Source organism: Podospora pseudocomata (genome assembly GCF_035222375.1).
Source record: "Podospora pseudocomata strain CBS 415.72m chromosome 1 map unlocalized CBS415.72m_1, whole genome shotgun sequence".
NCBI classification, from domain to species: Eukaryota; Fungi; Ascomycota; class Sordariomycetes; order Sordariales; family Podosporaceae; genus Podospora; species Podospora pseudocomata.
This window is the reverse complement of record NW_026946363.1, coordinates 2520387-2546320: the sequence shown is the minus strand read 5'-3', so window position 1 is coordinate 2546320 and position 25934 is coordinate 2520387. Positions and strand designations below refer to the sequence as shown.

Sequence of the window (25934 nt, the reverse complement as noted above, 5' to 3'; positions counted from 1 at the left end):
GTTTGGAGATTTTTGAGTGTTGTCTGCTCAGTTCTCGTGTCAACATAGGAGTCGTTGGCTATTCTCACAGCCTGAACAGCACCACCAACCCCTTTACCACCCATTAAGATCACAAATCGCTCACAATAAACACCCCAACCACAAAGGTATTCCTAATACCTTGATTTATAAATACAATTATCTCTACAGATTAACAACCCCCCCTCCCACATCAATTACCCCCACAAACACCCCTACACTATGCAGCCTGTTGTCCTGCACCCCTGGTACTCCTCACTGTCTCTACTCCCTCCAAACAATTTGCCAGTCGCAAAAACAGTTATTTCCCCTTCCTATGACGGTAAAAAGTCTGCCCAGCAAACCCCAACCCAACCCAAATAATCCGAAACCGCCCCTAAACTCCCTGCTTGAAAATTCCCAAGTTTACCCCTACCCTGACCCTAACCCTAAACCCTTTGTATCCTTTGAATAACTACAAGTCCCCTATCAATGCGGGGGTGGTGGTAGTTTGCTAATGTACAAATATATACTCGCGTAAGCATGTGGCGAGGAACAATGTGTTAATGTTGCAAAGGGTGATGACGGGCATGATGTTCATCTCTCTGCTTCGACAAAAAAGAGGCAACTAAGGCTTCTTCTTCCCCCTCGCAGGACGGCCCCTGGTAGGCTTAACAGCGGCGGCAGCATCGTTGGTAGTCGTAGCAGCAGGAGCACTGTTCCTCGACCCCATCACCTCATCCCTGATCTCTTCCGAGAGACTAAAATCGGCCTCTGCAACCTCGGGAACGGCCACGCCCCAAGCAAGAACTGGGTTCCTTCTGGTACTAATTCGGCGACGGTTTGGATTGAGAGCAGCATCACGCTGATGTTTTTTCGCAAAGAAAGACGTAAACTCCCTCTCCTGCTGTGGCGGGGCAGGAAAAGGCTCAACAGTCGGTGCCTTCTTAGCTTGGTGTGGTGGTGGTGGTGGTGGTGGTGGTGGTGGTGGCGGTGGTGGTGGTGGTGGCTTCGAAGGACGAACCCGTTTCTTCGGTGGCGGCTTCGACTTCAAAGTCGACTTCTTAGCAGCCGCCGCAAGAGCCTCTTCTCGAAGCTGTTTAGCGACAGAAGCATCAATGTCACTCTCCTCAGCATCATCTGGTGGTTCACCATCCAGCTCATCATCACCCATAGCCTCATCCTCGCTATCCGGAACCACCACTTCTCTCTTCCTCTTTTTCTTCGTATGCTTCTCCTCATGACTTGTAGACGTGGCACGGCTGGACCGAGCAGAGGGCTCAAGATCCTTCTCCTCACTCGTGGCAGTCTCCCTGTCGGCCAGGTATTTCGCTTTCCTTTCCTTCTCCCGCTTCCTTCTCTTCTCCTCCGCCGTCCATCGCCGGAACTTATCCAGGATGGATTCGCAACCCTTGACGAAATACTCTCTCGCAGGCTCGAAGGTTTTCTTTTTGGATTCGGTGATGCCGCTCACACCCATGATTCTGAGCCAGTCTGGGCCTTGGAGGCCGTCCAGGAGGCGGATGACTTGGTCTCGTTCATGTTGGGCACGAATCTTTTCGGTATTTCGTACCGAGCGCTCTTGCTTTTCTTCTTTTTTATGGATTGGTTCGTAATAACTATCGGGCAAGGGGTCTGCTTGGTGCTGTGAGGGATCAAGTGGCTTGGATTGCTTTGCGAGGAATGCAAAGTCAATTCGTTGGCAGTCGTGGAGGTCGGTGTACAACTTATCGCCCCAGCTCTCGACTGGGAAGGTTGGAGGTTTGGAAGCCCAGGCAGAGGGAGGAGGTGCGGTATCGGATACTACGGCGACTGGAGTCTCGAGATTCAACGAGTCTAAAGGACGCGAACAGGTTAGCAGTTGAATGGAGATGACAATATGCAAGATAAACTCACACTCTTTTTTCGGGTCGTTGCCAATGACCTCATCGTACTCGGGAAAATAAGCAGAGAGCTCACTCTTGAAACGAGTGGCTTCTTGTGACCTCAACTTGCGACCCTGGCTTTGGGTGGTGCTCGTTGTGTCCTCCGTGTTCGGCTGCAGTCTGCTGAGCTCATGCTTGAGCCCATTGACGACCTTTTCCTGATGTTTTGTGAGGCTAGTAGGGTGTTTCTCGGCATTGTTTGCTGTCGCGGGTTGCGCCGGCGGGGCTCGTGTCGGTATCGCAGATCGGGGTTGCGGTGGTGGTGGTGCCGCCGCCGCGACAGTGGGTTTGGTGGGCAGCGGCAATGGTGGCGCGTCGGCCGATTCTTTCGCAACTCGGGCGTGGTACGACGAGGGCCTCGCCGGGATCTCTACGGCAATCCTGGCCTTCTTTGGTATGACGGCATCGCAATTGCCAGACGAGAGGTCGAGATGTCGCTTTCCATAGGCGCGAGTCGGGCTGAGCGGGAATTGTTTGCTGTTCTGCTTCGGCATGGCGGTCGCGACAGGGCGGCGATAGTCAGCGCTGCTGCTGGAGAGCAACTTGGGGTGCGAGATGGTGGCATGGAGACCCTCGGCTCGTTTGGAGCGGGTCGCAGAGGATGTCATGGCCATTGTGCAGCGTGTCTGTCATGGTCCGCTGCACATGCTCCTGCTGCCGATATCAAGTCGCAACTGTCGCTGACTGAAGTTGGGAATTGAAAAGGTCGCTTGGCACCAAAGAGCGTTGCTGCGAGTTTTGGGGCCGCTCGCTGTGCTGTGACCACTCGTCGACCTGGGGGTTGATGGTGTGGTTTCAATCCAGTTCTGGCTGGACAATACCTAGCAAAGAAGGCTGCTTCTGAGGGCGTGCGACCAACTGGTATTTTTCAAAAATGAAGCCACAATATTGTTTCTTTTATTTTTCTATAGCTACGGTTTTATTTTGGGTTATTGTCCCAGAGGTTAACCACCCTATCTATGGTTTGGATTGTCGCGGCCACCACAGCGCCCTCAACTGCGACAGCACAGTGCAGTGCAGATGCGACTAACGCAGCCCCACTTCACTCTACCCATTCAGTCAGTCGATTCCATTGGAAAACAATGGATAAGAGTGCCGATGGCAAGCTTCCTGTTCAGTGATCTGTGCCCTCCGAGCATGCACCTGACGCACTGGCGACTGTTGAGAAAAGGAGAAGGTCCATCACGAAGGCGCAGCTCTGGAGCCAAGGTTGCAGTGGGGCAAAGAGGGGGTAATTTGTCAGCCATTGTATTAACCCTAACCCTCTTTTCTGCCCGGCAGGGCTTGAGAAGCATTCCGAAATCCGGTCCGACTTGGCACGGAGGTTCCATGGCGGATCCCATTATGAGCCCCGGCCCGGTACCGATTACGGAAGCTGTTCCGATCTAAGAGGTTCCGACCTTCATGGGCCCACATGCAGATAGTATAAAACCAGTTTTACCAAAGACAACTACACACAACACCCCATTCATCGACTGATACACCCAACCCACAACCCAAATATTGAGCCCAAGCACTGCGTCCAAGTGCCACAACTCAAACACCAATCTTATCCAATCAAGGCCAGTTCCACCAAAGTTGTCAACTTCATCATACATGAGTACATCCAAACACATCACAAAACTCCTCTAGCTAGCTTTTCAATTCCCAGGTAAACCACAGAAAAGGTACCGACAATGTCCAAATGAGCCGTCGTAATCTTCATCAACAAGATAGATCTGTTTAGCCATACAAAGATAAACCACCCGCTTCCCCAGAGAAGCAGAGGCGAAACCTCGAACCAGCTTACATCGCTATCTGAAGTCTAGGATGGAGACGTAAAAGCAACGGGGAGTGTCGGTGGGGTATTTTGGTGATGGGTTGGAGGGCTTTACTGTGGATTTGGGACAATGGGTGTTGATGAGACTTTGGGAGAAGAGGTTGGGTTGGAGAGGGTTGATGCTGGGATGAAGAGCCGCACAATATCACAGGAAGTCAATGTCAAAGGTGTTGATCATCTGAACTTTGTATTAACTATCAAAATGTACCCAAATGCCCACTCCCATATCCAAAACTCCAATCCTCGAGTCCCCATGACCCACCCGAAACCAGTCGTCAGTCATGAGTCTCACTATTCTTTTTTTTTCTTCACCAGAGTCACAGACCCTTTCATCATGAACCAGCCATGCAATCTAACTAACAACCCCCATACCTAACCCCCCTCTTCCCCAACTCCTTCCTGCCCACCGCATCCTCAGGCCAAACCCACCCCCTACTCCTCTTCGCCTCCCTCTTCTCCGCCAACTGCGGCTGCGGCATCCACCCATCCCTCTCCAAAGCCTTCCTCCTCGTCCCCTCCGCCGGCGCCCCGATCTCGCTCTTCCAATGCGCCTCCCCCGGCATCGCCCCATCCCCAGCCAGCATGCACAACCCCCAAAGCGCCAAACAAGCCGTCATCTCCGCATTCTCCGCCTCCACCGGCCCCTCCAGATCGTCAGTCTTGTTCAGCTGCACACTCGTCACCTCCAAAAACCCAAAATGCGGCGTCCTCTCCCCCCCATTCCTCACAACCACAAGCTCAATCTCGGTCAGAATAAACCCATACCTACACCCGTGCTCCCTCATCGCATGATGCAGATGCGCAAGACCGCGGAGGTACTCCACCCTCTTCACATTCCCCTCCACCCTCATCCCGGTATTGAACCGATCGAAGCTCTTGACAATCCCCACCACCCTCGCCATCGGCTTGCCCCCGAAAATCGCCGCCGCGCTGGCCTCGTCGCCGGGGACGTTGCCCACAAACATGCACTCCGTGTTCATCCCAGCAGCAGCCTTCTTCGGCACCGACAGCTGCACCGGCTGTGTGGACGACAGCGCGAGGGCATTGTTCAGCTTGGGGAGGTAATACCCCGCGTAGATCCCGTGAAGCGCCGCCTCCGTCTCGGGGTGTCTCTGCCCGCCGGCGGAAATGCTGGGCAGCAGAGCCGCTGAGAGCGGGGTGGAAAGGCACGACTCCGCGCCGGGGAGAGACAGGAGGCTCTGGGCGGTGAAGTTGGTCCATGGTCTGATCTGGCGGACGTCCCACCAAAAGTGCTTGATGTTCGGGTCACGGAGGGGGAAGGAGATGCTCCTGACGAGGGATGGGGCTGGGTTGGAGGAGGTGAGGTAGGAGTAGAGGGTTGTGGAGGGGGTCATGTCTGGGACGATGGGGGCGGCAGCGGCCAATGGTGATGGCGCTCTTGGGACATATTGTTGGTAGAGGTTGTACTGTTCGGGTTGGGAGAGATGGGTCTGGGGTTGGGGTTGGGGTGGCGGTGTGGGGCTTGTGCTGGTGCGTCTGGCGGGCACGTATGTGGGCATGGGGCGGTATGATGTGACCTGGCTGGGGAAGCTGATGTTTTCCACGCTGCAGGAAGATGCTCTCCGGGAGTGGTTTGCGGCGGAATCGTGGGCAAAGCTCACGGGGGAGCAGAGAAGAGGTGCTGGGTTGCTGTCATCTGTGAAAGAGACCGAGCTGGTGAAGGAGATGGCCTCTGGGCTGGTGTAGCTGCGGGCGTGTGTTGGGCGGTAGGCGCTCTTGTTAGGGGCAGCTGGGGTTGGTGATGTCCTTTGGCGCTTGGCAGCCGGGGCAGCAGCGGAAGGGCCGATGGCTTGATCCTGGCTGCGGATCTTGGGCAGGAGAAGAGGCCCATGAGTCCGGATGGGAGACCGGGCTGGGGTGGTCCGGCGGGTGCTGGGTGCCGAGACGGGCTCTGATGGTGTGGACTCGAAAGAGTAGATGGATGAAAGTGAGCTGGAGCGAGCATGACCTTGGTTGTAGGGGATCTCCAAAAGAGATGGGTCAAAGGTGAAGCTCGGAGGTGTTGAAGGATCACATGGGAATGTGAAGTCAAAGGTGACTTCTCCAAGACTGATTGATGGCAAGAAATGTTAGCCGCCAAGATCGCCACTGTTTACTTCGACTGTTGTTTACTTACGAGGCCATGGTGACTGCTTGGGGGAGGTTGATTACTAGAATTAGTGTAGTTGTCGATGTGGAGTCCGGCTCCGTTGTGTGTATGAGTTGACAGAAAGAGATGGGATGGCTTCAAGCCGAGCTCTCCAGAGAAGCCCTTTGTTTCAAAGGAAAGATGATGGAAGACTGGTGATGTCTGATACTGGAGATGGAAACATGAGAAACGAGAGGTGGGAAAAAGAGGATACTTATCCTCGTCGCAAGATCAGAACATCAGAACCGGGGGATCATAGGCCATGGGTGGCCGGCTGGAGCGGGCCCATGATGCACCAGCCCGGTAGGTCCACAGGGACTGGCTGGGGGCGCGATATCTGGAGATGGGCGCGGGTGTGTAGGGCGTGTGGGACGTGGTAGGCGTGTAGGGCGTGTACCGCGAAGCGATCCAAGCCAGGAGCGGACAGGACGGCAATCCCACGCCGCCAGAAAGGGCAGGGCTGCTGTCAAGTGTTTTCCACTTCTCCCAAGTGGGATGTACATGCAAACATGCCCTACACAGCTGCAGACAGAGGTAGCCCTGCTTTCCCAGTGAATGAAAATAAACCTGAAACGCGGAGAGCGATGGCGTCGACCCGGAACGATCATGTCACTCAACGTCTGCCGGGCAGTAGCGGATTCGTAGTGGAGGGAGGAAAGCAGCCACGTTAGAGGTTGGGTGTTGAGGTTCTCGTCTCTAGAGAAGGTACGTACCCGGGGGTGGTCCGTGCTCGGCGGCTCTTCAATATCAGATGGCCACCACACAAAGAGCAGAGATCGCTGGAAACAATGGCTTTGGTGCCGCGCTAGATTTGTGATCTTGTCGCACGGCCCCTTTGCGCTGTCTGGCACATGTCGGAACCAGTGCGAGATTCAGACCTCCCGCAAAGCTCTCCACCAACTCCCGCATTTCTCCCCCACAGCAGAGCTTCTCTCAACCTCAGTTCTTTCCCCTCATAAACAGCGAACAAGACCCCGAACATTTTCTTTTGAAAAACAACTTGAAGATGCAAGACCACGCCTCTGATAGGTCCGAGAGCTCCTTCATGCAGCGTCTATGAGTCATTCAAATTTAGACACATGGTCTTGCATTGGAGCTTGCGCAACGGTCCATCTGGCCAGCTGCCGGGCGCCAATCGTTCGCTGTGGGGAACATCCAGTGTTCCTGGTTCTGAGCTGCCATTCGACGACACGCTGCCGCCGCGCTTTTCTTTTCACGGTACGTACCACCGTCCCACCATCCATCCACGCTCTTCGCGGTTTTTGGCGACTCGAACCACGACACGGCCATCCATCGCGACAAACATCTGATATGGCGATGGCCAGACGAGAAAAAATCCGGGGCTGCAGAGCGGGAGATGCCATCTAGAACTGGTCAGCCACGCCTGTGGCTTTTTTCGGAGAATTCATTCATACAACGTCGAGCATACAACCCCGCACTTGACTTCATATCAACTGCACTTTGGATTCGGCCAACACATGATATTGGGCATCCGGACATGGCTTCACTTCTAACCCTTGAACCCTTGGGCATCACGCCCGCCTCACAATTCTCATGGTCTGGCCTCATGATTTTTTTGTATGTACTAATTTTGGGAATAGAGTTTACCCATGCTTGCATTTGCGGATCTAGATCTCCCTTTTCTTCCTCAAGCTTCGGTCATGGTCTTGTCCTGGGTCTCCCTGGACGCAAATCTCACTAGAGAAGCGAGCGCCTGCTGAGATTACTCTGTCTTATGAGCGTCCGATGTAGTAGCCCGTTGAGCGGTTGCGGATATGAGACCAATATCGGTCTTTGCTCCCTGGGACTTGGGTCTATGAAATAGCCGCCCGGAGAGATCCGCCCAGCTCGCTTGACGCTTGACATTGTAAGCGCCCACAACCGCCCATCTTCCCGCTTCCGCCCGCGTGTAACATCCGGCAGAGTACTACGACGATCTGTTAGCACAATCTGCTGTGCCACCGCTGCCAGCGCTAACATTACGAAGCAAAGGCTTGTTAAGCTGTGCTTCGTGAACAGCCGCCGCAGTCAATCAGATCAGCTTCCCCCCTCCTCCTTCGGCGGCCGCAGCAGTTCAAGCAGTTTGAGATGGCTGAAGATTTTCAGTAGCCGCCAGAACGCCAGACCGAATCTCCGACCCCGGAGTTTCTCAGGTTTGCCTTTCCGGTCTCCGATTTCAACTCCTGCTTCTTGTCAACGGTTTTGCTTGAATCTGACGTAGGGTCCATTTGCACCGCCTCACCGGGCGCTTATACGTACTGCCTTTCTCCCCGACTCTCCCGACTTGCGAGTTCCCTGGACGAGAATTACCCGGGAATAATGTCATCTTTCCGAGCAACTTGTTTCTCTTGCTCCACGAGATCCCGTGACCTCGCGATCTTCTGGTGTTTCCGTCGCGGCCCGGTCGTGTATGGCTCGCGATTCTGCCCCTCGTCCCGATTCGTTCCTTTTCCCCTGTCACCACGCTGCAAGAATGCAGCCAATCATTTCTCTGAAAACGCCACAACCACGTGCCGTTCACCTGTCAAGTTCGTGTTTCGGTCCGTCGATTGGCTATCAGACACCCACAACCTACCCCAAGACTTTCCTAACCAGCCCAACACATCGACATGCAGAAGAACAAGAGTCATAAAGGCGGAGAGAGATCTTGTTCTTCTAGATCCAGTTTTGTTTCCTGCAGGTGAAAGCTAGCTGCATGTTTCACCGTTTCAGTTGCTTTGTTTCTCCGGACGATCGGGCCAGAGGAGTCATGAAGTGGATGAAAATGTTTCGTTTCATCGGCATTTGCTTGGGAGATAGTATTGGGCAGGAATATTTACATGGGGAGAGGGGGGCGGTGACTCACTGAACCTGCATATGTAGGAACACGCAGACGTACATGAACTATACTACCGGGTATGGGAAGTCTCGTTTGTGTCTGAATGGGAAAAGTGTGGTGGGGGTTTGTGAGGTGGCACTGGGTTGAGGCTGTTGTTGGAGTCCTATCGTGGTTTTTTTTTCGTCACGATATTTTGAGGGGTGAGGATGAAACGGGACTAGAAGTCTGATTTTGAGAATTCCTTCACCGCAAAGATGGCAAAGGTGAGGTCTGGACTTGGTGGGCAGACGGTGAGGCTGTCTTTCGGCACCAGGTTGGAGTTGGGTTCTGGGTTTGATGCCTCACCGCAAGTGAGGAGGTGAGGTGTAGGTTTAGTGTTTGGGTAATCAGCCGCTGCAGAAATTCTGGCTTTGAAGATTCTGGTACCTGGATGGAAACTGGGTTTCAAGAGGTGTCGTGGGCTGATTAGCAAGAACTCAGGAAGATGTTTGTCATACTTTGTTCTGTTTGACCTCTTCACTACTTGGACGAATATCTTGGGTTCTCTCTGTCTGTTCCATTCCCAACGACTGATTGAGCCATCATACTGTGCAAGTTGTGTTGCTGTTGGTGTCGAACATTGTAGCAGCCTTGTCATAAAAACCACTTGGCGAACAGCTGCCTTGCTGTTGATCAAATGAGTAACCTCATATAATCTCATTACCTTCGTCGCCTGTGATCTTCGAGCCTATTCTCCAGCGATGTTGAGAGGCCGGATCAACAAGGGATGTAGTGTTGTCACTGCCTCTGAAAGTTTATATTAGCTGTAGACTCTATGATCCATGCTCGGGAAAATGTGAAGCAATGTGATTAAGAATAAAATGGCCCTCGTAAATAACGAAGCTACATCAGTTATCGCAGTAAGCCAACAAGCAATGAAATATATAATGTTGAAAAGTGAATGGTTGATGTTGTGAACAATGACATCAGTCTGGAGCTCTTATCGGCTTATCTTATCAGAGATGCCCCGGCAAAACTTCGGCAGGTAATCAGTATTCCACTGAAGCTTAGCGGAGTTGGGACCATTTCCGCATCTGGGCCAAGGGCTGGCTCTCGATCGCGTCAACCACGACGGCAGCAATCCCAGGCGAACCCTCCGCCGTGCCATTCCATCACTCGTTCTGCCTGCGCTGCTACTGGATACTGTAGCCTCACCTCTGGCACTCTGCTGCCTGGCGAACAACTAACTGCTTGCCCTGTTGCGGGGCGCCGGCGCATTTCGCAAAACCGCAAACCGCGAGCTGCTGCTCTGAATTTTGGCTTTGCAACACCGACAACGCCTCTCGCTCTCTCTCCCTCCCCGCCACAACAGTCAATTTTCAGGCTCCCGGTTTTGTCGCCAAACAATTGCCAACACCGGTTTCTCTCGCGCGTGCATCTCAAATCCAGCCAACGAGACTACCATCCATCATCCATCGAGCGAAGCCACTATCCTCCTGTTTTACGGCCGTCACTCTTCCATACGTGGCACATTGACGAACTGCCATGACCGACTGAACAGGTCCCATCTCCGCGAGCCTTGAGAGGCCGACCTGTTCAATCACAGTTTTCTCTCGTAGGCAGTGCTAACACTCGCCCACCTTCCACGACTCGCGACTGCATCCGCATTTCAACTCGGAGTCGATTTCTCAACCTTTCATCACGATCCGATCGCATTTCGCAACCCGCCATGTCTCTCACGGTTGAAAACGGCGCCGCGGGCGACCTCACACTTGGAGGAGACGATCTGCCACCACCACCAGTTGCGGCTCTCCCATTTGTCGTGCTCAAGCAGCACGTTGCGATCGAGGTCGATCTCCAGAACAAGAGCGTCCATGGAGTATCTACGATGGTCATCTTTCCTATCGAGCCGGACCTCGAAGAAATTCAGCTGGATGCTCGTCAGTGTGATATTGATATCGACAATATCACCGTTAATGGCTTCAAAACCAAGGCATCATATTCAGACCCCTACGACCTCATGCAGGTTCCTCGCGAGTACCAAATCGGCGCTCCACAACACCACATCATGTCACGGCGAATGCAGCCTCTGCGACCGCTGAAGAGACCCGAGGTCCCAAACAGCGACCGGACTGCTTTGCCATGTTGCGTCCCCGCCGATGGATCCCTCAAGGTGTCGTTGAAACGCGAGTATCTGTCGGAGCCGCCCGCCAAAGCCCGACAAATGCCCGAGCTTGCACGGGCAAAGAACGAGGCAGCCGCTTCGGGAATGGAGCAGTCTGAGGCTCATAGTTATAAGATCGCTATACCTTTCCGTTCGAAAAATATCCGGGATGGCCTGCATTTCGTCGGCGTCGACGAGGGAGACAAGAGATATCCGCATGTTTATACCCGACACTCTCTGGAGCCTGGCGCTGTTTCCTGCATCTTCCCATGCGTGGATGACCCGGGGTCAAGACATCCTTGGGAGTTGTCCATCAAGTGCCCGCGAACTTTGGGTGATGTCTTTGAGCAGTCAGCTGCCCTCCCTCAGCCATCAACGAGTCTGGTCTCGAATGGCAGCAGGAAGAGAAAACAAGGGGAAGATCCGGCGCCGCCACCACCAGCTTCCAGACTGCTCGAGGAGGACAAGATGCTGGAGATGACCGTAGTCTGCTCTGGCAATCTTACGGGCGAGCAGATTGATCCTCTGGATGACAAGAAGAAGATTATGACCTTTGAGTCTTCGATAGCGGCCGCCCAGCACATCGCCTTTGCCATCGGGCCGTTTGAGCACATCCAGCTTTGGTCCGAGTTCAGAACGGAAGAGGCAGACGAGAAGCTTGGAGCCAACGCGGCCAAGATTCACGCATACTGTCTCCCAGGCCGTGCTGAAGAGGTTCTTCATACCTGCCAGCCTATCGTGGCTGCGGCTGACTACTTTGCGCCCGAGTTTGGACGCTATCCATTCGATAGTTACAAGGTCGTCTTTGTGGAGGACATGGTCCAAGACACGGTCTCAGGAACCTCAATATCGCTCTGCAGCACACGACTTCTCTATCCCGAGGACATCATTGAGGTGGAGACTGAAGTTACTCGGAAGCTGGTCCATGCTCTGGCTAGCCAGTACTTTGGAGTTTACATCGTCCCAAACCGGCGTTCGGACTACTGGTTGATCATCGGCATCCAATGGTTCATGACGGACCTTTTCATGAAAACGATATGCGGTAATAACTGGTATCGGTTTCACATGAAGACGCTGTCCGACAAGTTGGTGGAGCAAGATGTTAGTCGCCCTTCGCTCCACGATCTTGGCGAGCACCTTCACATTGGCGACTTTGAACAAGAGTTCATGGCCCTCAAAGCTCCGTTGGTTCTCTTCATCCTCGATCAACGGATGTCCAAGATGACAGGATCGACAGGCATCGTCCGTGTGATCTCCAAGATCGTTTCCACGGCAAACATTGACACCAGGAATGAGACTACATGGTTGTCTGCCGAGCCGTTCCGGACAGCTTGTGAAAAAATGAGCACGTACCGGCCTGACGAGCTCTGGGCCCAGTGGATCCACAGCGCCGGCTGTCCCAAGCTCGATATCAAGCAGAAGTTCAACAAGAAGAACCTGAATGTTGATATCACCGTTGAACAGAGGCAGAGCAAAGATACCGCCAAGGAGATCACCAAAGAAGATTTCTACCGCGAGCTGGTCGAGTTGAGGCATGATGTGTGGGCTGGGTCGGTTCCCAAGCATTTCACTGGACCGTTTTCCGTGCGGATTCAAGAGGCCGATGGTACTCCATATGAGCACTATATGGCCATCTCTGATAAGGACAAGGTCTCCACCAACTGGCAGATCGCCTACAACACCAAGTACAAGCGGATGAAGCGTACCAAGAAAGCTACTGCGGCAGCTGCGGCCAACTCAGCTGCCGACAAGGACCTCCAGGAGGATGACGTTGTTTATTACAATGCTCTCGGCGACGTCCTCCAGACGGAAAAGGATGTGCAAGACTGGGGCCTTCAGGACTGGTCGCAAGCTACACAGGCTCAGATGGATCAGGAATCCTATGAGTGGATCAGACTTGACTGCAACTTTGAGTGGCTCTGTTCCATGAAGACGGACATGCCTCCGTACATGATTGTTGCTCAGCTGCAGCAGGACAGAGATGTGGTCGCCCAGCAGGATTCAATGCTCTACCTCCGCAGAGCTTCGAGGCCCAGCGGTGTTGTCTCTACGATTGAGACTCGAACGGCTATGGACCGTCGGTATTACTACGGGATACGCTGCATGGCCATCGAGGATCTTCCAAAGATGGCTGATCCGGAGCTGAACTACATCGGCAAGGCTCACTTGATCTTGATCTTCCGGCACTTCTTTTGCGACCGCATGGTCGGGAAGAACGGGGCGGTTACCTTCCCGCCTATGCCGAATGATTTCAGCGACAAGGCGCAGTATCACGTCCAGTGTGCTATGGTCTCGGCCATTGCGAAGACGAGGGAGAACGGCCGGTGCTCAAAGGACGCGCGGAACTTTTTGCTCGACTTGCTCCTCTTCAACGACAATTCTGAGAACGACTACTCGGATCATCCCTATGTGGCGTGTCTACTACAAGCCCTGACTACGTCCCTGATCCCTAAGAAGGTCGATGGCGATCGTGATCTGCTGTCATCGTTGAACGTTCACGATGAAGCGGACGCGGAGTTCAAGCGCTTCATCGAGAAGACGATTGAGGAAATCGACAAGTATCGCCGTATGGACGAGTGGACCTCATCCTATCAGAACATCTGGACGACCGCCGCTCTGGAGTGCAAGATGCGACTCATGAAGGCCAAGGTTATCCCGGTCGCCCCGCTCGAGTTCATTCAGTATCTGCAAGACGACAACATTGACCTCGTCCGCATCAAGGCTTTCGAGTGCCTTGTTGAGCTCGGTCTGCTGTCCAAACCGGCCATAATGAAGCTGTTGCTATCCAGCGTCTCGACAGACCCCTCGCCGTTTGTCCGAGACCGGTTGTTCAAGGTTCTCTGCAAGGGCATGGCCGCCATTGCCCTCGGTGAAAGCAAGGCCCAGCAGGTCGACCAACAACAGGCCATCGTCGAGGACGACGGTTTTGTCATCGAGCAGGGCGAGACCGAAATTCAGCAGAGAAAGCTTGATGCCAACCGCAACCAGAGTATTCAGAATGCCCTCGCCGCTCTCAAAGAGGAACTCAAGGGGAACGAGGACCTGCAGCTGGTTGTCTGGAAGGCTGTCAACTCTACATGGATCAGTGCCAAGGAGAAGTTCAACCTTCTAGATCTTTGCTTTGCCATGTTCGAGCCGGAGGATAACCTCCTTTTGACTTTCAAGTATCCCAAGGTCTGGAAAGCTACGCGCGAGATCAATGCTCCTCCGTTGGTTAATGGCCGACCAGATCCCTCTCGGGTCACCAAGAAGCAATGCATCATTCGCTTCACGACCGAATACCGCACCGAGCCTCGACAGAAGCTTGTCCTTGAACCCCCACCTCCTCCGCCACCCGAGCCAGTCATCAAACCACCAGAACCCAAGAAGATCAAACTTAGTACGAAGCCTTCTTTCAGCGGTGCCTTTGTCAGTAGACAACCTTCCTTCAGTGGACCTTCCGCTAGTAGACCTGGTACTCCGGGTCCGCTCACCCTGCCCAGCGTACCAAGCGACTCTATTGCGGTCATGCCTCGTGCGGCTGTGGCTCAAGTGGTTAATACCCCAGCCACACCACGCCCGTCGGCCCCAGTCGTTTCCGACTCTATCGCGGTCCAGCGTGTTTCTGTTCTCCTCGGCAACCCGTCTACCCCAAGGAATGCCACACCACCACCTGCTCCGTCGTCTGCTGCTCCAAAGCCAGCCACAAACGGTGCCAAACCTCCCGCCGAGAAGCGCCCCAAGCCTTCGGCCAAGAAGCGCAAGAGCGACGAAGCCGACGACCTTGTCCGACCAAAGAAGATCAAGACCGAGAATGGCAAGCCAAGCAAAATCGTCACGCTTCCGTTCACACAGTGGGATCGACTTCCCGAAAAGACGAAACGGCAAATGCGGGAAGTCAAGGCTGCGGCTGCGGCTGCGGCCAACAACAACAACAACAACAACAACAACAACAACAACAACAAACCATCATCCTCAGGATCAGGACCAGCCTCGTCCTTCTCCTCAACGATCGTGGCTAAGCGCCCTGCAATCCTAGGTGGAGTTGGCAGCAGCAGCAGTGGTGGTGGTGGAGGTGGTAGCGGACTTCATAAGATGTCGTCTTCTGCTCATTCGTCCTCGTCTGTGCGTGGTCGTACCCCTACGGTGGGCGGTCGTGGGTCGACGCCGATTTTGCTGAGCAGGGGGAGCCCGGCGCCGACGAGCTCGTCGAGGGCTAGTCCTGCCCCGGGGATGAGGACGGGGACGCCGGGATTGCTGAGTGCTGCGCCGAAGCAGAGGAAGCCTTTGCCTAGTGGGGCGCCGCAGCATCACGCTCCTGTTGCGAAGACGTCGTCGGGGAATGGGAGTGGGAGTGTTGAGACCCCGCCGGTGAAGAAGAAGAGTGTTATCAAGTTGAAGGTTAGGGCTACGCCTAGTCAGGCTTCCCCTCCTCCTCCGGCTGGGGGGCAGAGGTAGTGCCTTTGGGGGGGTTGTTGATGATTTTTCTTTTCTGGTTAGGAGCAGGACGACGCATGGGGATTTCTGGTGGGAGGAGGGGGGACGGGATAAGCAGGAACTAGTGGGTAGTGGGTGGGGAGGGGGAGAGTGGTCTTGTTGACCTCTTATTTGGGGAAGGGAAATGCGCAAGGGTCTGGGAGCAAGAGGAGTTGGGACGGGGAGAGTAAGGCTGTTTGTTGAGGGGAGGGATTGGCAGGCGGACACACTTGATCACAGCACTTCGAATGGTCATGACAACCATCGGATGGTTGGTCTTTTTCCGCCGTTCACACCACCCGCCAACCGCCCCATCGAGTGGGTTTTGCGCGTATTTCACCCCCCGAAAAAATAAGAAGTAGCATCCAGAGCGTTTCATTTCTGCATTCACATCATCACGTTAGGATGGTGCTGTTGTTTTTCAATCAAGCAAGGCGTTTACGGTTTTTTCGATCTTCTTCTCTATCAGTGGATGGGCAGGCCAGGCGATCAAAAGAATGGGGTTTTGGGGGTTCAACAAGAAGAATTGTATTATTTTGTAGTATTTTAATGCGTTGGGGGGTTGAGGTTAGGTGGTATGTATGGGGAGGGGAAGGGAGGGGAGGAATAGATTGATTCATTGGGTGTGTGTGGTTTGGAAGGAAAATGAGGACTGATGATGATGATGATGATGGTGGTGGTGGTGGTGGTGGTGGGGGGGAGGGGTTTGTGGGATGGATATGTTTGTTTGTTTGTTGTGTGTATGAGAAGGGGAAGGAAAGTATATAAGGGAATTCAGTCAGGGATAGACAGTGAAGCGGAAATATAAATATGATACCCCAAGATTGAGTTGTTTCATTTGATTGAATGGTTTTTTTTTAAAAGGATGGAGATGAGGGTTAGTTTTGGTGGTTGGTTGCGGTGAAGGGTGTGAGTGTGTGTGTGTGAGTGTGAGTGTGTGAGTGTGTGTGTGTGAGTGTGAGTGTGTGAGTGTGAGTGTGTGTGTGTGAGAGTGTGTGTGTGAGAGTGTAGCTTGGGTATTGGGGTATGTAATGATAAGTTATTCATTATGTGCAGAACTTCAAACCATTTTAAAAACCCTGGTTTACTTGTTGGTTGGAGATGCACGACCTACACTTCCTTCCACTTGCCCAACATCAGCTCCTCACGCATCTTCAAATTAGGCAGGGAACCATTTCACCACACCGCAGCACAGAAGTTGAGCAAGAAAAAGTGCAGGATAAAACCTCAATTCAACATTCCCAAGCAACCAGAAAAGCTCTCTTCTGTCCCTATCCTAAATACAAAATCCGGAAACGGGGGTATCTAGTTATACATAAACACACGCAGACATCCTCCCAACGCAAAAAAAAAAAAAAAAAAAAAACTACAAAACCTCTTTCTTTGATACCCAGTATTAACTTCCCCCAACCCCATGACAGCAAAAACACGCCCGGTAAGAAAGATATAAGATGATATATATGCCTTAAACAATAACACACTGCGAAGAAAAAGAAAGAAAGAAATGCCCGCCAGCTATGCCAAAATGCAGAGAAGGGTGTAGATGGTATGTAAACAAAATGTCCTCGAGAAATGACTCAACAATCGTCGTGCCGCCGTCGTATGTCGCTCATGGTGCCCTATCAAACCTGCCCCCTCCCCCCTCCCCTCCCCAAAGTCAACTGACTCAAACTCAACGTCCTCGCCGCCTTCCTCCTCTTATTCTCCTCCCCTCCCCCGCCCCCACCCCCACCCCCATCTTCATCCCCCCCTTCTTCCCCAACAACCCCATGATCCTTCAACTCCTCCCCAAAAGCCCCGTACTTGACCACCTCCATCGGAGTCTGAAAGTCCTTTTCCTCCTCCTCCTCCTCCTCCTCCTCCTCATCATCATCATCATCAAAAACACTCAACTGCTCCTGCCCCTGCTGCGTAACAGCAGGAACGTGCGACTTTGCCCTTGTCGTCGTCGTCCCCTTCAGACTATTCGGCAACAGCAACGGAGACCCAGTACTCAAACTACTACTCGACGCAGCCGGCGCAATCAGCCGCTCCTGAGACCGTGACTCGGACGGGCTGCGCACCATGGCGAAGACAGTCGAAGACAGGGTATTCAGCCGTTCGGAAAGTTTCCTCACTTGAGACTCGAGGTCTTGGCGGGCGGCGCGCTCAGATGCTAGTTCGGCTTTGAGTTGCGTAACGGTTTCTTCTGTTGGTCGGGAAGGGATGGGGGTTGGTGGTAGTGGTGGTGGTGGTGGTGGTGGGGCGGCTTGGGTTGCCGACGAGGACGGCGGGTGGAGGGAGCCGATAAAGGTGGGTGCTTCGCCAAAGGATAAAAGGGAGTGAGTGTCCCTGTCTTCGGTTTCTAGTGACTTGCGGGAGCTGCTGCTTGGTTGGACGGGCGTTGGGGGAATGGGATTGTAGATGGCTGGTATCGTTGGTGGAGGCGTCGAGGTGGAAAAGCCGAATTGGGGTTGCTGGACCGAGACCTTCTTTTGGACTGGGAAGGGTTCGTTTTGTGACGTTGCAGGAGTGGGAGTGGTATCGCCTAGGGGACCTCTGAATCCGGGGACGGCGTGACAGAGCTGGGTGACTACCCTCTCCAGCTTGCGAGTTCGTGACTCGAGGTTTCCGACTCGGGTGTCCAAGTTGGCAGCATGGGTTATCTTCATGCCGAGCATGTCTTTGGACAGCAGACCAAAATTGAAGGGCTGCGGCGGTGTTTTTGGTGGCACTTCGACTGCTGGGCTGTCTGGAGCGCTGACATCCACCACGCCTGTGTCGTCAATGTCAGGGGCATTGGATGATAATGGTGACATGAGACCGGTTGGGTCGTATGACTGCCGCCAGAAACGCATCTCATCACTTCGTCTCCGGGCCGTCACAGGTCGGGCATTGGCAAAGTCCTGAAGACCAGACAAGCTCCTAGACCGCCGCCGCAGACCGTGGCCGTTATCACTGGTGATGGCACGCCCAATTTCATCCGGATCGTGCGTAACGGCGTGGTTTTCCTCCTTGCTACTTCCACCCCGTCCTTGAGCACTCGCAGGTCGTGGTGATAGACCGGCTCCCCATTCTGGGTTGCGCAAACGCTGCTGGAACATCATCCGACTGGTCGTCGTTGCAGCTCTGCGACGATTATTCGGGTTTGCAACAGATGAACCACCCTCTCCTGCCAACTGCATCGAGTTTCGTGCGCTCTCAATGGCCATGATGTCGTCAGGGCCGATAGAATGAGACCTCAGGGGCCGGTCGAACTCGCTGATGGGAAGTGAAGCTGAGCGCTTTGCTGGTGGGTGATTTGGCCTGCCGAGTGCAGTTGGATCCTACAACTTTTCATGTTAGCACTCCAAAAACGGCCAAATTACTCTCGCTTCTGGTTAACATACACTTCTATGCTGTATCGAGCTGACAGGCTCAACTTCCGGGATCGGCGTAGGGCTGGTGTCCTGAACATTTTGCTTCTTCTTGCCACGGCCGAATAGCTTTCCCAAAGCCGACCGCAGCGTAGATTTCTTCCGCTGCGGCACAGTGCTTTGAGTGGTGTTTTTGCTAGGCGCATCACTGATGGTCGAGTACCTGAGCTGCGTGCTGATTGCTGGCTGTGTTGCTCTTCTTGCTGGTGGTGATGCCCTCGGCGGTGACACTCTAGATGGCGAAATCCCTTGCGGCGAAGGTCCTCGCGGTGAGGTGCGATTTGGTGGCGTTGTGGACGCAGTTCGTGGTGCCGGCGGCGCCCCGGCCGGAGTACTCAAGCGAGACGGAGGCCCAGGTGGTGGATCTGACGGCGCTTCGGGAATGATCTCGCCAGTCTCCTTGTCGACAGCGCCGCCCAACATGGAGGATACGGGAACCACCTCGTCTGGAAGATCCCTCTCGTCTCCGCTTCCCTTTTCATGGTCGCGCTCGTGCTTCCCGTCCAGTGATGGCGAATGCTCATCAGCCAGGGGTAAAGGCGTGGCAATTCCTGTTCCCGGTCTTCTAATCGGAAACTCTTCGTCGGTGACTGTCGATGCCTTTGCAGATCCGGGTTTGCGCATGGGGAACTCGTCATCATCGACAGTGCTGGGTATCGGGATCGGGGCCGAGATGATGGCACCCCGGATCGACTTCCCGGTCTTGGCACGGGCCCCGGCCGGAGTGCTGGAGCCAGACCTTCCGAATATGCTCGGCATATTGATCGGCGTTGTCTACAACGGACCTTTTTTTTTTTTTTCCCCTTTTTTCGATAACGGTAACGACAGGCTTTTGGGAAAAGAGGGAGGGGTCGGATGAAGAAATTGGGTTAGAGTGAGCAGATATGGGCTTCGACTGTCACAGCCATCTGGGCACAAAACAGGTGTTGATGGCGAGGAGTGAGTCGTGATTCGCCGGTTCCAGAGTGCCTTGCGGAGGATAATCCTGGGTCCCGACGCACAGTTTCCTTCTTCCAACGTCTCACCGTTACAAGTTCCACATGGCCAGCAATGCGGCTCCTCCTCTGTTGCTGCTGTGAGACGGGGGGGAAGCGGTGCCGGCTGAAGGCAAGAGGACCAAGGACAGAGAGCTATCAACAACCTATAACCTGCCTGGCCCACCGGGTCGACGCGGAGCTGCAGAGGGTGGTGCAGGCCAGTGTAAACAGTTGGACAGAAGCACGTCGCCCCATCACTCTTCCGCAGGCAGCGCGCCACTGGGCAGTGGGCAGTGGGCGGATATTTAATGCTGCGCGCGGCGGATTCTTGACTGCTCCAGGTTGCCCGGCGGCGGCGCTGCTGCAAGAGCAAGGATCGCAGACTTGATGCGACGGTGATGGAGGGGAGGGGGATGGTGAGGGGGGGTTGCGCTTGGGGCCGCTGCGGTGGAGAACGGAGGCGGTGGGTCTTGTCTTGATTTGGGCTTTGCCGGGGTCCCTCGAACCCTTGCAACGGCTGGTGAAGAGTCCGTGAGTTTGATAGGTTGTGTTGTAGATGTTCACCCCGATGCCCGACCAAGATCAGACAGAAGAGAGGCTCAAGTATGGTTGGTCGAAAAAGAAAGGAATAGAGATGCGATGAACTGCTGGCCGGTTCCAGAACAGTCACAGTCAGGCAGGAGGGGCAAGTTGTATTCCGGCGCGTGCCTGCATCCATCTGCACCTCGAGGTGGGTGTTGGACAACTCATCGCGGAAGCGGCTGCCGAGTGCTTGAGGCTGGAATTGGGCGCATTGTTGTAGAATCCCTTCGGCGATGCCCTGTGCCGCCCTCTTTCATGCCCTTTTGCGGGCAGCTTCATCTATATCCATTGCAGCTTCTGGAAGGAATCCCTGAAATCGCCGGCCGCGATATTAGGGGGGCTCGCTTGTGCAATGTTCCCTTTGGTGAATTGCACTCGGTTGTAACACCCTGTGCGCTGTGTAGATACAGAGTACCTATACTCGAAGCAAGGGAAGACAGACAACCAGGCCATCGCGTGGCTTTTGCGCAGCGCGAGCCCCAGTCAGCGCTATACCTGCTTTGGTATCGCTGGGTGGCCGCGCTGTCCAGGGGTTCGTTGAACAGTCCAGATCAACCAACTCCACCAACGGTACAAAAAGAAACGACAATAAAAGATATCAACGTCAATGCGGATATCGCAAACGACACAATGAAGGTGGCTTGGTGGTGACGATATCGGATATGGGAGTCTGGAGGTTGTGTGTGTGACCTAATCTCCACTCCACCACCGCGGCTGGTCGATATATTTTCAAGCAAGATGCAGGTGCCAACCCCACGCTTTCCAGTTTTGAGGGAAGCTGGCCGTTGACCGCAAGAGCAACCGAGCAAGGGAGGAGCGGACCAGATCGAAGGCCCGGTCTTTCATCATCACTTCTATCGCTCAAGTTTGATCTTCGCCAAATGTCATCATTCCCGTCCTTCAACTCCCAAAATCCTGGAGGGGTCCATCATATTATTGTCGGGGTCGCTGGAATAAGATCTCCGCTTCTCCCACAGAAACATGTCATCCGGGGGATGCTGCAAGGTAGCATCGTCACCCAACCTGAGGGTGTGCGTCCAATTGAGAAAGTGAGCAGATGACACTCCAAATAAATGCGCGCTTCTCCTTCTTGTCTCCCACCTCCTTGATACGCGGCCTATGTCCGCACACACATGCAAGCCCTTTCAGCGAGCGGGCAACAAAGCTTTGCCATCCAGCAACCCGGCCTCCCCAAAGAAGGATAACTCGCTGCAGCACGGTAGCGCAGCGCATCAATTCATCTATCACCACCAATCCCCAGTTTGTGCAACCATCTTGGGAGGACCGCGGCTGTTTGTTGACAAGGAGGGTGGTGTCGTCTCCGCGTCTCCGAACAACCACCGCGCTTGTCTCCCAGTCCCGCCAAAAGATCGAAAACAACAGATCGCCGACACACCTTCAACCCACTATCACGATGAGACTCCAACAGGGAAGCAGCGCGGGCGCACGGGTGACACAAAGTGCCATCCTCTCTCTGGCGGGGGGCAGGGCAGGACGGAACAATACGAGGACGATGATACACTGCTATCGATAAAACGTCCAACCCTCGCCAATCTGCACAGTCGAGGAGGCAAGCACATTACAACGGGGTATTCCCTTTCGCTTGCCTTTCCTTCTCTGTAGCGATACGGAAGCATGCTGCCCTCCTCCAAAGTTTGAAGTTCTAGACAACCTCTTCCCTCCCGTAGAATCTGGTTCGAATCATGCGAATCGTCCTGCCATCTTGCAGTTCGATGGCTGTCATTGGAGACGGACGCCAAGGGAGAACCAGCCCCGCTGAAAGCCGAGCCGTTTCAAGAAGCACTGGCCACTCAACCCCACAGGCGGGGGGTCATCTGAAACAGCAGGGGTCATACATGGTACAGAAATGTCGCCGTCTGAACTTTCCGCTGAGAAGGCTCTCTCTGAGGCACCTTCAACGGGGGCCAAGCAAAAGAGACAACAGACAGCCAATTGTGACGGGAAACGACCTCTTCCGATCCAAAACACCACGCTGCAATGTGATGTCTTGGAGCCACGCGATTCGTGAACAAACATGTCCAAGAGCTTTCAAGACATGGCCCCAGTCATGTCTTACAGAAGGAAAGGAAAAAACCCCGCGATTCACAACGAGGACGTGTCTCTTCACTTTAGCCTGGAACCAAGGCCAATAATTCTCCGAATCGACGAGCCCGAACCAAACGTTCTTCCTGGGTCAGCCACAACCAGACCATGGGTCCAACTGGGGGATAACACCCTCCCTAACCAGATCTTGAGACCCTCCCATTTGTTGGACCTCACTTGCTTTTCAGGCCTGAATTATCGCATAAAGACGGGAACGGGAACTCGTTCCTTGGATTTCATGGTGGCGACCTGGTATGTCTCTATCATACGTCCCCCCTCCCGCTTGCCCCCGCATCAGATTCATGCCTTCGCAGCAGCTGCTGCAGCAGCCGTGAGAGAAGCAAGGTCCGGATAGCGCAAGTCTGCATTCTCTTCCAAGAACTCCATCCACTTTTTGAGGAATTTGCTGCCTCTGCCATCCAAGTGTTAGTATTACATCCGCAAAGGTTTCAAAAATGGAGCAGTAGCTACTCACTTCTTGACCGTCTCCGAATCCCCAATCACAGTCAACGACCTCTTTGGCCGTGTCATGGCCACTACAGTGTATTACAGTCCAAATTAGCATCTCATCTAATGCCATGCCATACCATACCATACCCCTCGCATTGACGCCCATCTCCTATACACTACAGTAACGTGTGTTGTGTGTTCATGCCGCCATGCGTATATGCCATGCAGCGCACTGACGTCGTGCAACCTGATCCTACTACCCGAACTAATCCGCCAGAATAAAATAGAATAAACGTACCGTTGAGTCTTCTCTTCTCGGCAAGGAAACCGACCTCTCCGTCCGAGTTGCTTCGCACAAGCGTGACGATCACTGCTTCTTTTTCCCGGCCTTGGAACCCGTCGACTGAGCCGAGTTCTATGCCGGGGTATTGCTCTTTGAGGGGGGCCAGGAGGGCGAGCTAGATTATCGCATGGTTAGCTTGGTACTCTTTGCCTTATGCTCGAGGTTTGACGTTGAACGGCCTGAACCCTCGTCCATGTTCGGCCCCGGATTCTGGAAGGAGAGAAGGAAAGAGAGGGGTGTTGTTTGCTGGTAGCGATGACAAATGATCTCATGGTCGTCCTATCTTTCGGATGGATCATGGCGGAGAGCATGGAGGCCGGACGATCTTGACTCTCTCCCGTCCCGTCCGAACCGTATAGGGTCTCCCGAGCATTAGAATGAGTAAAGCTCTTGGTAGCGCGGGTGTGGATGGCAGACGGGTCCGAACCGCGTGCCGTCTCATCACCTCGTCCCGAGTGATCGGATGGGGGTTAACCTCTTCGTAAACCATACGATCCGGTCTCCGTCACATCCAACCAAGCTTCTGGTCTCCGTGACTCCTCCACGCCTACACTAGTAGCAACCGATGATGTTTCTCCCCCTCGGGTCTTCATCAAGTGAACCAACCAGTGCCTGGCAGCTCTAATGTAGCCGCTTGGATAGAAGTGAGAGAGAAACATACCTGCGCATTATACGGACTAACAACCGCCACATCCTCGGCCCTCACCCCCCCGTCCTCCACCAAACATCTCACGTGCTCCCTCACCAACATCGCCTCCCCCTCATTCCTCTTACTATCCCCATACAAACTCCTCTTCGTCACTCCCTTCTTCTTCTTCTCCTCCTCCTCCTCATCCTCGGTCTTCTCCGGAAAATCCCCGCCCTGGGTATCAATAAAAACCAACGGCTCCCTCGTCTCATCAACATCCCTCACATCAGGCAGCTGGTTCAACAACCTAGCCTTGACCCCCTCCGCAGCAATCAGCTTCCCTTCATATAGCTCATCAGAAGGGAACCGCATGATAGATTCGTGCATCCGGTACTGGGTGGTGAGCATCCTTTTGATTTTGGGCCCGTGGAGGGAGAGGAGCCTGTCGAACAATGTCGTTTCCAACGTGGCACCTTTCGGGATAGTTGGGGGGGTACTGCTCGCGGCGGTGTCTTTCTTGGTCTTTGCAGTCTTCTTCTCCCCAGAGGTAGAAGAAGTCTTTGAAGAAGAGTTCAAGCTTTTGATAGTCGGCGGCAACTGCAAATGATCACCAGCACAGATTGCCTTCTTAGCCGACAGCAAGGCAACCCAACACTGCGCCTCCAACGCCTGCGACGCCTCGTCAATAATCACCACGTCAAACTTTTCGTCTCGTAACTGGTACCCCCCTGAGCCATGAAGCGTTGCGAGCACGACTTTGCTTTTGGCAACGAGATCACTCACGCACTTTTTCTCTCGCTGTCTATACTCCTTGCGCAACTCCTTCAAATCAGCGTAGATGGCCTTCCTCTCCTTCCCGGAGCGGGTTTTTCGAATAGACGCTTGCTTGGCGTCCATTTCGGCCCTGACGTCCTTGACGATGGCCCCCGCCTCGCTGGTGCGAGTCAAGACGTCGAGAGAGTGGTTCAGGACGGAGGGCAGCAAACGGGCGGGGTGGCCGAGGCGGATCAAGGGGATTTTGTGCGGGGAGAGGCGCTCAACGATGTTGTCTACCGAGATATTGGAGGGGCCGCAGACGAGGATGCGGGATTTGGGGTTGAGGGCGAGGAGTTGGAGAATTAGTTCGATTAGGGTGTGGGTTTTCCCTGTCTTTTTGGGGGGTAAGTTGGTATATAAAAAGAAAAAGGGAAAAAACAAGAAAAAACAAGAAACTTACCCCCGGCGGGCCATGAATAAGAGCAATCTCCTGACTCTTCAACGCAAACCTAATAGCATCCTTCTGCGACTCGTTCAAACTGGTATCAAACCACTTTATCTTTCCTTCTCCCACCTCTTCATCCTTGCTCAAATCCTCTGGAACAGGCGAAGGTGTGGTCAGGCCAAAGAGAACCCTCATAAAATAAGAGTACTCCCCCTCCGCCATCTTGGCCATCTTCTCCATCGTCCCATTCATCCTCTTCCACGTCACCTCATCAGCCAACTTGACAATCCAAACCCTCCTATCCCCCCCCACCACCTCCCCCTCCCCATCCTCCTCAACAGCAACCCCCAAACCCTGCCTCCCCACCCGCGTCACAACCCCCTTAACCCCCTTCCGTTCCAACTCCTTCACCTCCCTCTTCTTCCCACTGGCGGCCGGCTGCTCAGCCAGCAAGACAATATCCCCACTTCGAATCCCATGCTCGGGCAAATCACCCGAACAACTAAACGCACCATCCGGCCCCACCTCAACAACAGTCTTCCCCCCCAACCCCGTCCTCTGCGACAAAACCGCCAGGTTCGTCAGCGCAACCCCCGCGCGCTGGAGAGCAGTCGGGCTATGAAGCGACACTAACATCGACGTCTCGTCCACTTCAGCTTGGAGCTCCGCCGCCAGCAGCGAAATCTGCGTTGAGGCAAAGGTGGGAATATCGATTGCCATTTTTGAAGTGAACGAGCCACTCTTTCTCAGATTTGAACGTGCTGGTGGTGGTGGTGCTGGTGGTGGGTGGTGCTGGTGATGGTTGAGGAAGGGAGGTTGATCTTGAAGTTGAGAGAGTGGGTCTCCCGCTGTGAGATGCCACAAAATAATTGAAGACACTATGAGTCGGTTGACATGCCTTCAAGGATGGTCCGTAGGCCTTTGAAGATAGTTTATAGGCCTTCAAAAA

The 25934-nt window shown here is 53.9% G+C and overlaps 5 protein-coding genes across 5 annotated transcripts; 1 reads left to right on the top strand and 4 right to left on the bottom strand.

Annotated features, from left to right (window-relative positions):
• Positions 1-451: 451 nt before the first annotated feature.
• QC762_110090 (uncharacterized protein) lies at positions 452-3102 on the bottom strand. The gene is made up of 2 exons (XM_062885432.1): positions 1894-3102; positions 452-1833 (listed from the first exon to the last, which is right to left on the bottom strand). The coding sequence occupies exons 1-2, from the start codon at positions 2534-2536 to the stop codon at positions 626-628; spliced, it is 1851 nt and encodes a 616-aa protein (XP_062748398.1). The 5' UTR covers positions 2537-3102; the 3' UTR covers positions 452-625.
• An 805-nt stretch (positions 3103-3907) lies between these two features.
• On the bottom strand, positions 3908-6813 carry QC762_110080 (uncharacterized protein). Its single transcript, XM_062885431.1, has 2 exons — positions 5879-6813; positions 3908-5811 (listed from the first exon to the last, which is right to left on the bottom strand). The coding sequence occupies exons 1-2, from the start codon at positions 5884-5886 to the stop codon at positions 4098-4100; spliced, it is 1722 nt and encodes a 573-aa protein (XP_062748397.1). The 5' UTR covers positions 5887-6813; the 3' UTR covers positions 3908-4097.
• A 3603-nt stretch (positions 6814-10416) lies between these two features.
• Positions 10417-15288, top strand: taf2 (Transcription initiation factor TFIID subunit 2; the record flags this gene model as incomplete). Its single annotated transcript, XM_062885430.1, has 2 exons — positions 10417-14788; positions 14810-15288. The coding sequence occupies 2 exons, from the start codon at positions 10417-10419 to the stop codon at positions 15286-15288; spliced, it is 4851 nt and encodes a 1616-aa protein (XP_062748396.1).
• A 1243-nt stretch (positions 15289-16531) lies between these two features.
• Positions 16532-21668, bottom strand: QC762_110060 (uncharacterized protein). Its single transcript, XM_062885429.1, has 2 exons — positions 18675-21668; positions 16532-18611 (listed from the first exon to the last, which is right to left on the bottom strand). The coding sequence occupies exons 1-2, from the start codon at positions 19458-19460 to the stop codon at positions 16929-16931; spliced, it is 2469 nt and encodes an 822-aa protein (XP_062748395.1). The 5' UTR covers positions 19461-21668; the 3' UTR covers positions 16532-16928.
• A 995-nt stretch (positions 21669-22663) lies between these two features.
• QC762_110050 (uncharacterized protein) lies at positions 22664-25705 on the bottom strand (the record flags this gene model as incomplete). The annotated part of the gene is made up of 5 exons (XM_062885428.1): positions 22664-22775; positions 22839-22899; positions 23112-23271; positions 23818-24933; positions 25001-25705. The coding sequence occupies 5 exons, from the start codon at positions 25703-25705 to the stop codon at positions 22664-22666; spliced, it is 2154 nt and encodes a 717-aa protein (XP_062748394.1).
• Between the last annotated feature and the right edge of the window lie 229 nt (positions 25706-25934).

What these genes read in the sequence shown, in the direction of transcription:
- QC762_110090 (XM_062885432.1), bottom strand. Translation starts at nt 2,536, where the DNA reads ATGGCCATGACATCCTCTGCGACCCGCTCCAAACGAGCCGAGGGTCTC. An exon ending in CAACGACCCGAAAAAAGAGT is followed by an intron (nt 1,834 to 1,893) that starts GTGAGTTTATCT and finishes CGCGTCCTTTAG; the next exon opens with ACTCGTTGAATCTCGAGACT.
- QC762_110060 (XM_062885429.1), bottom strand. Translation starts at nt 19,460, where the DNA reads ATGCCGAGCATATTCGGAAGGTCTGGCTCCAGCACTCCGGCCGGGGCC. An exon ending in GCTCGATACAGCATAGAAGT is followed by an intron (nt 18,612 to 18,674) that starts GTATGTTAACCA and finishes GAAAAGTTGTAG; the next exon opens with GATCCAACTGCACTCGGCAG.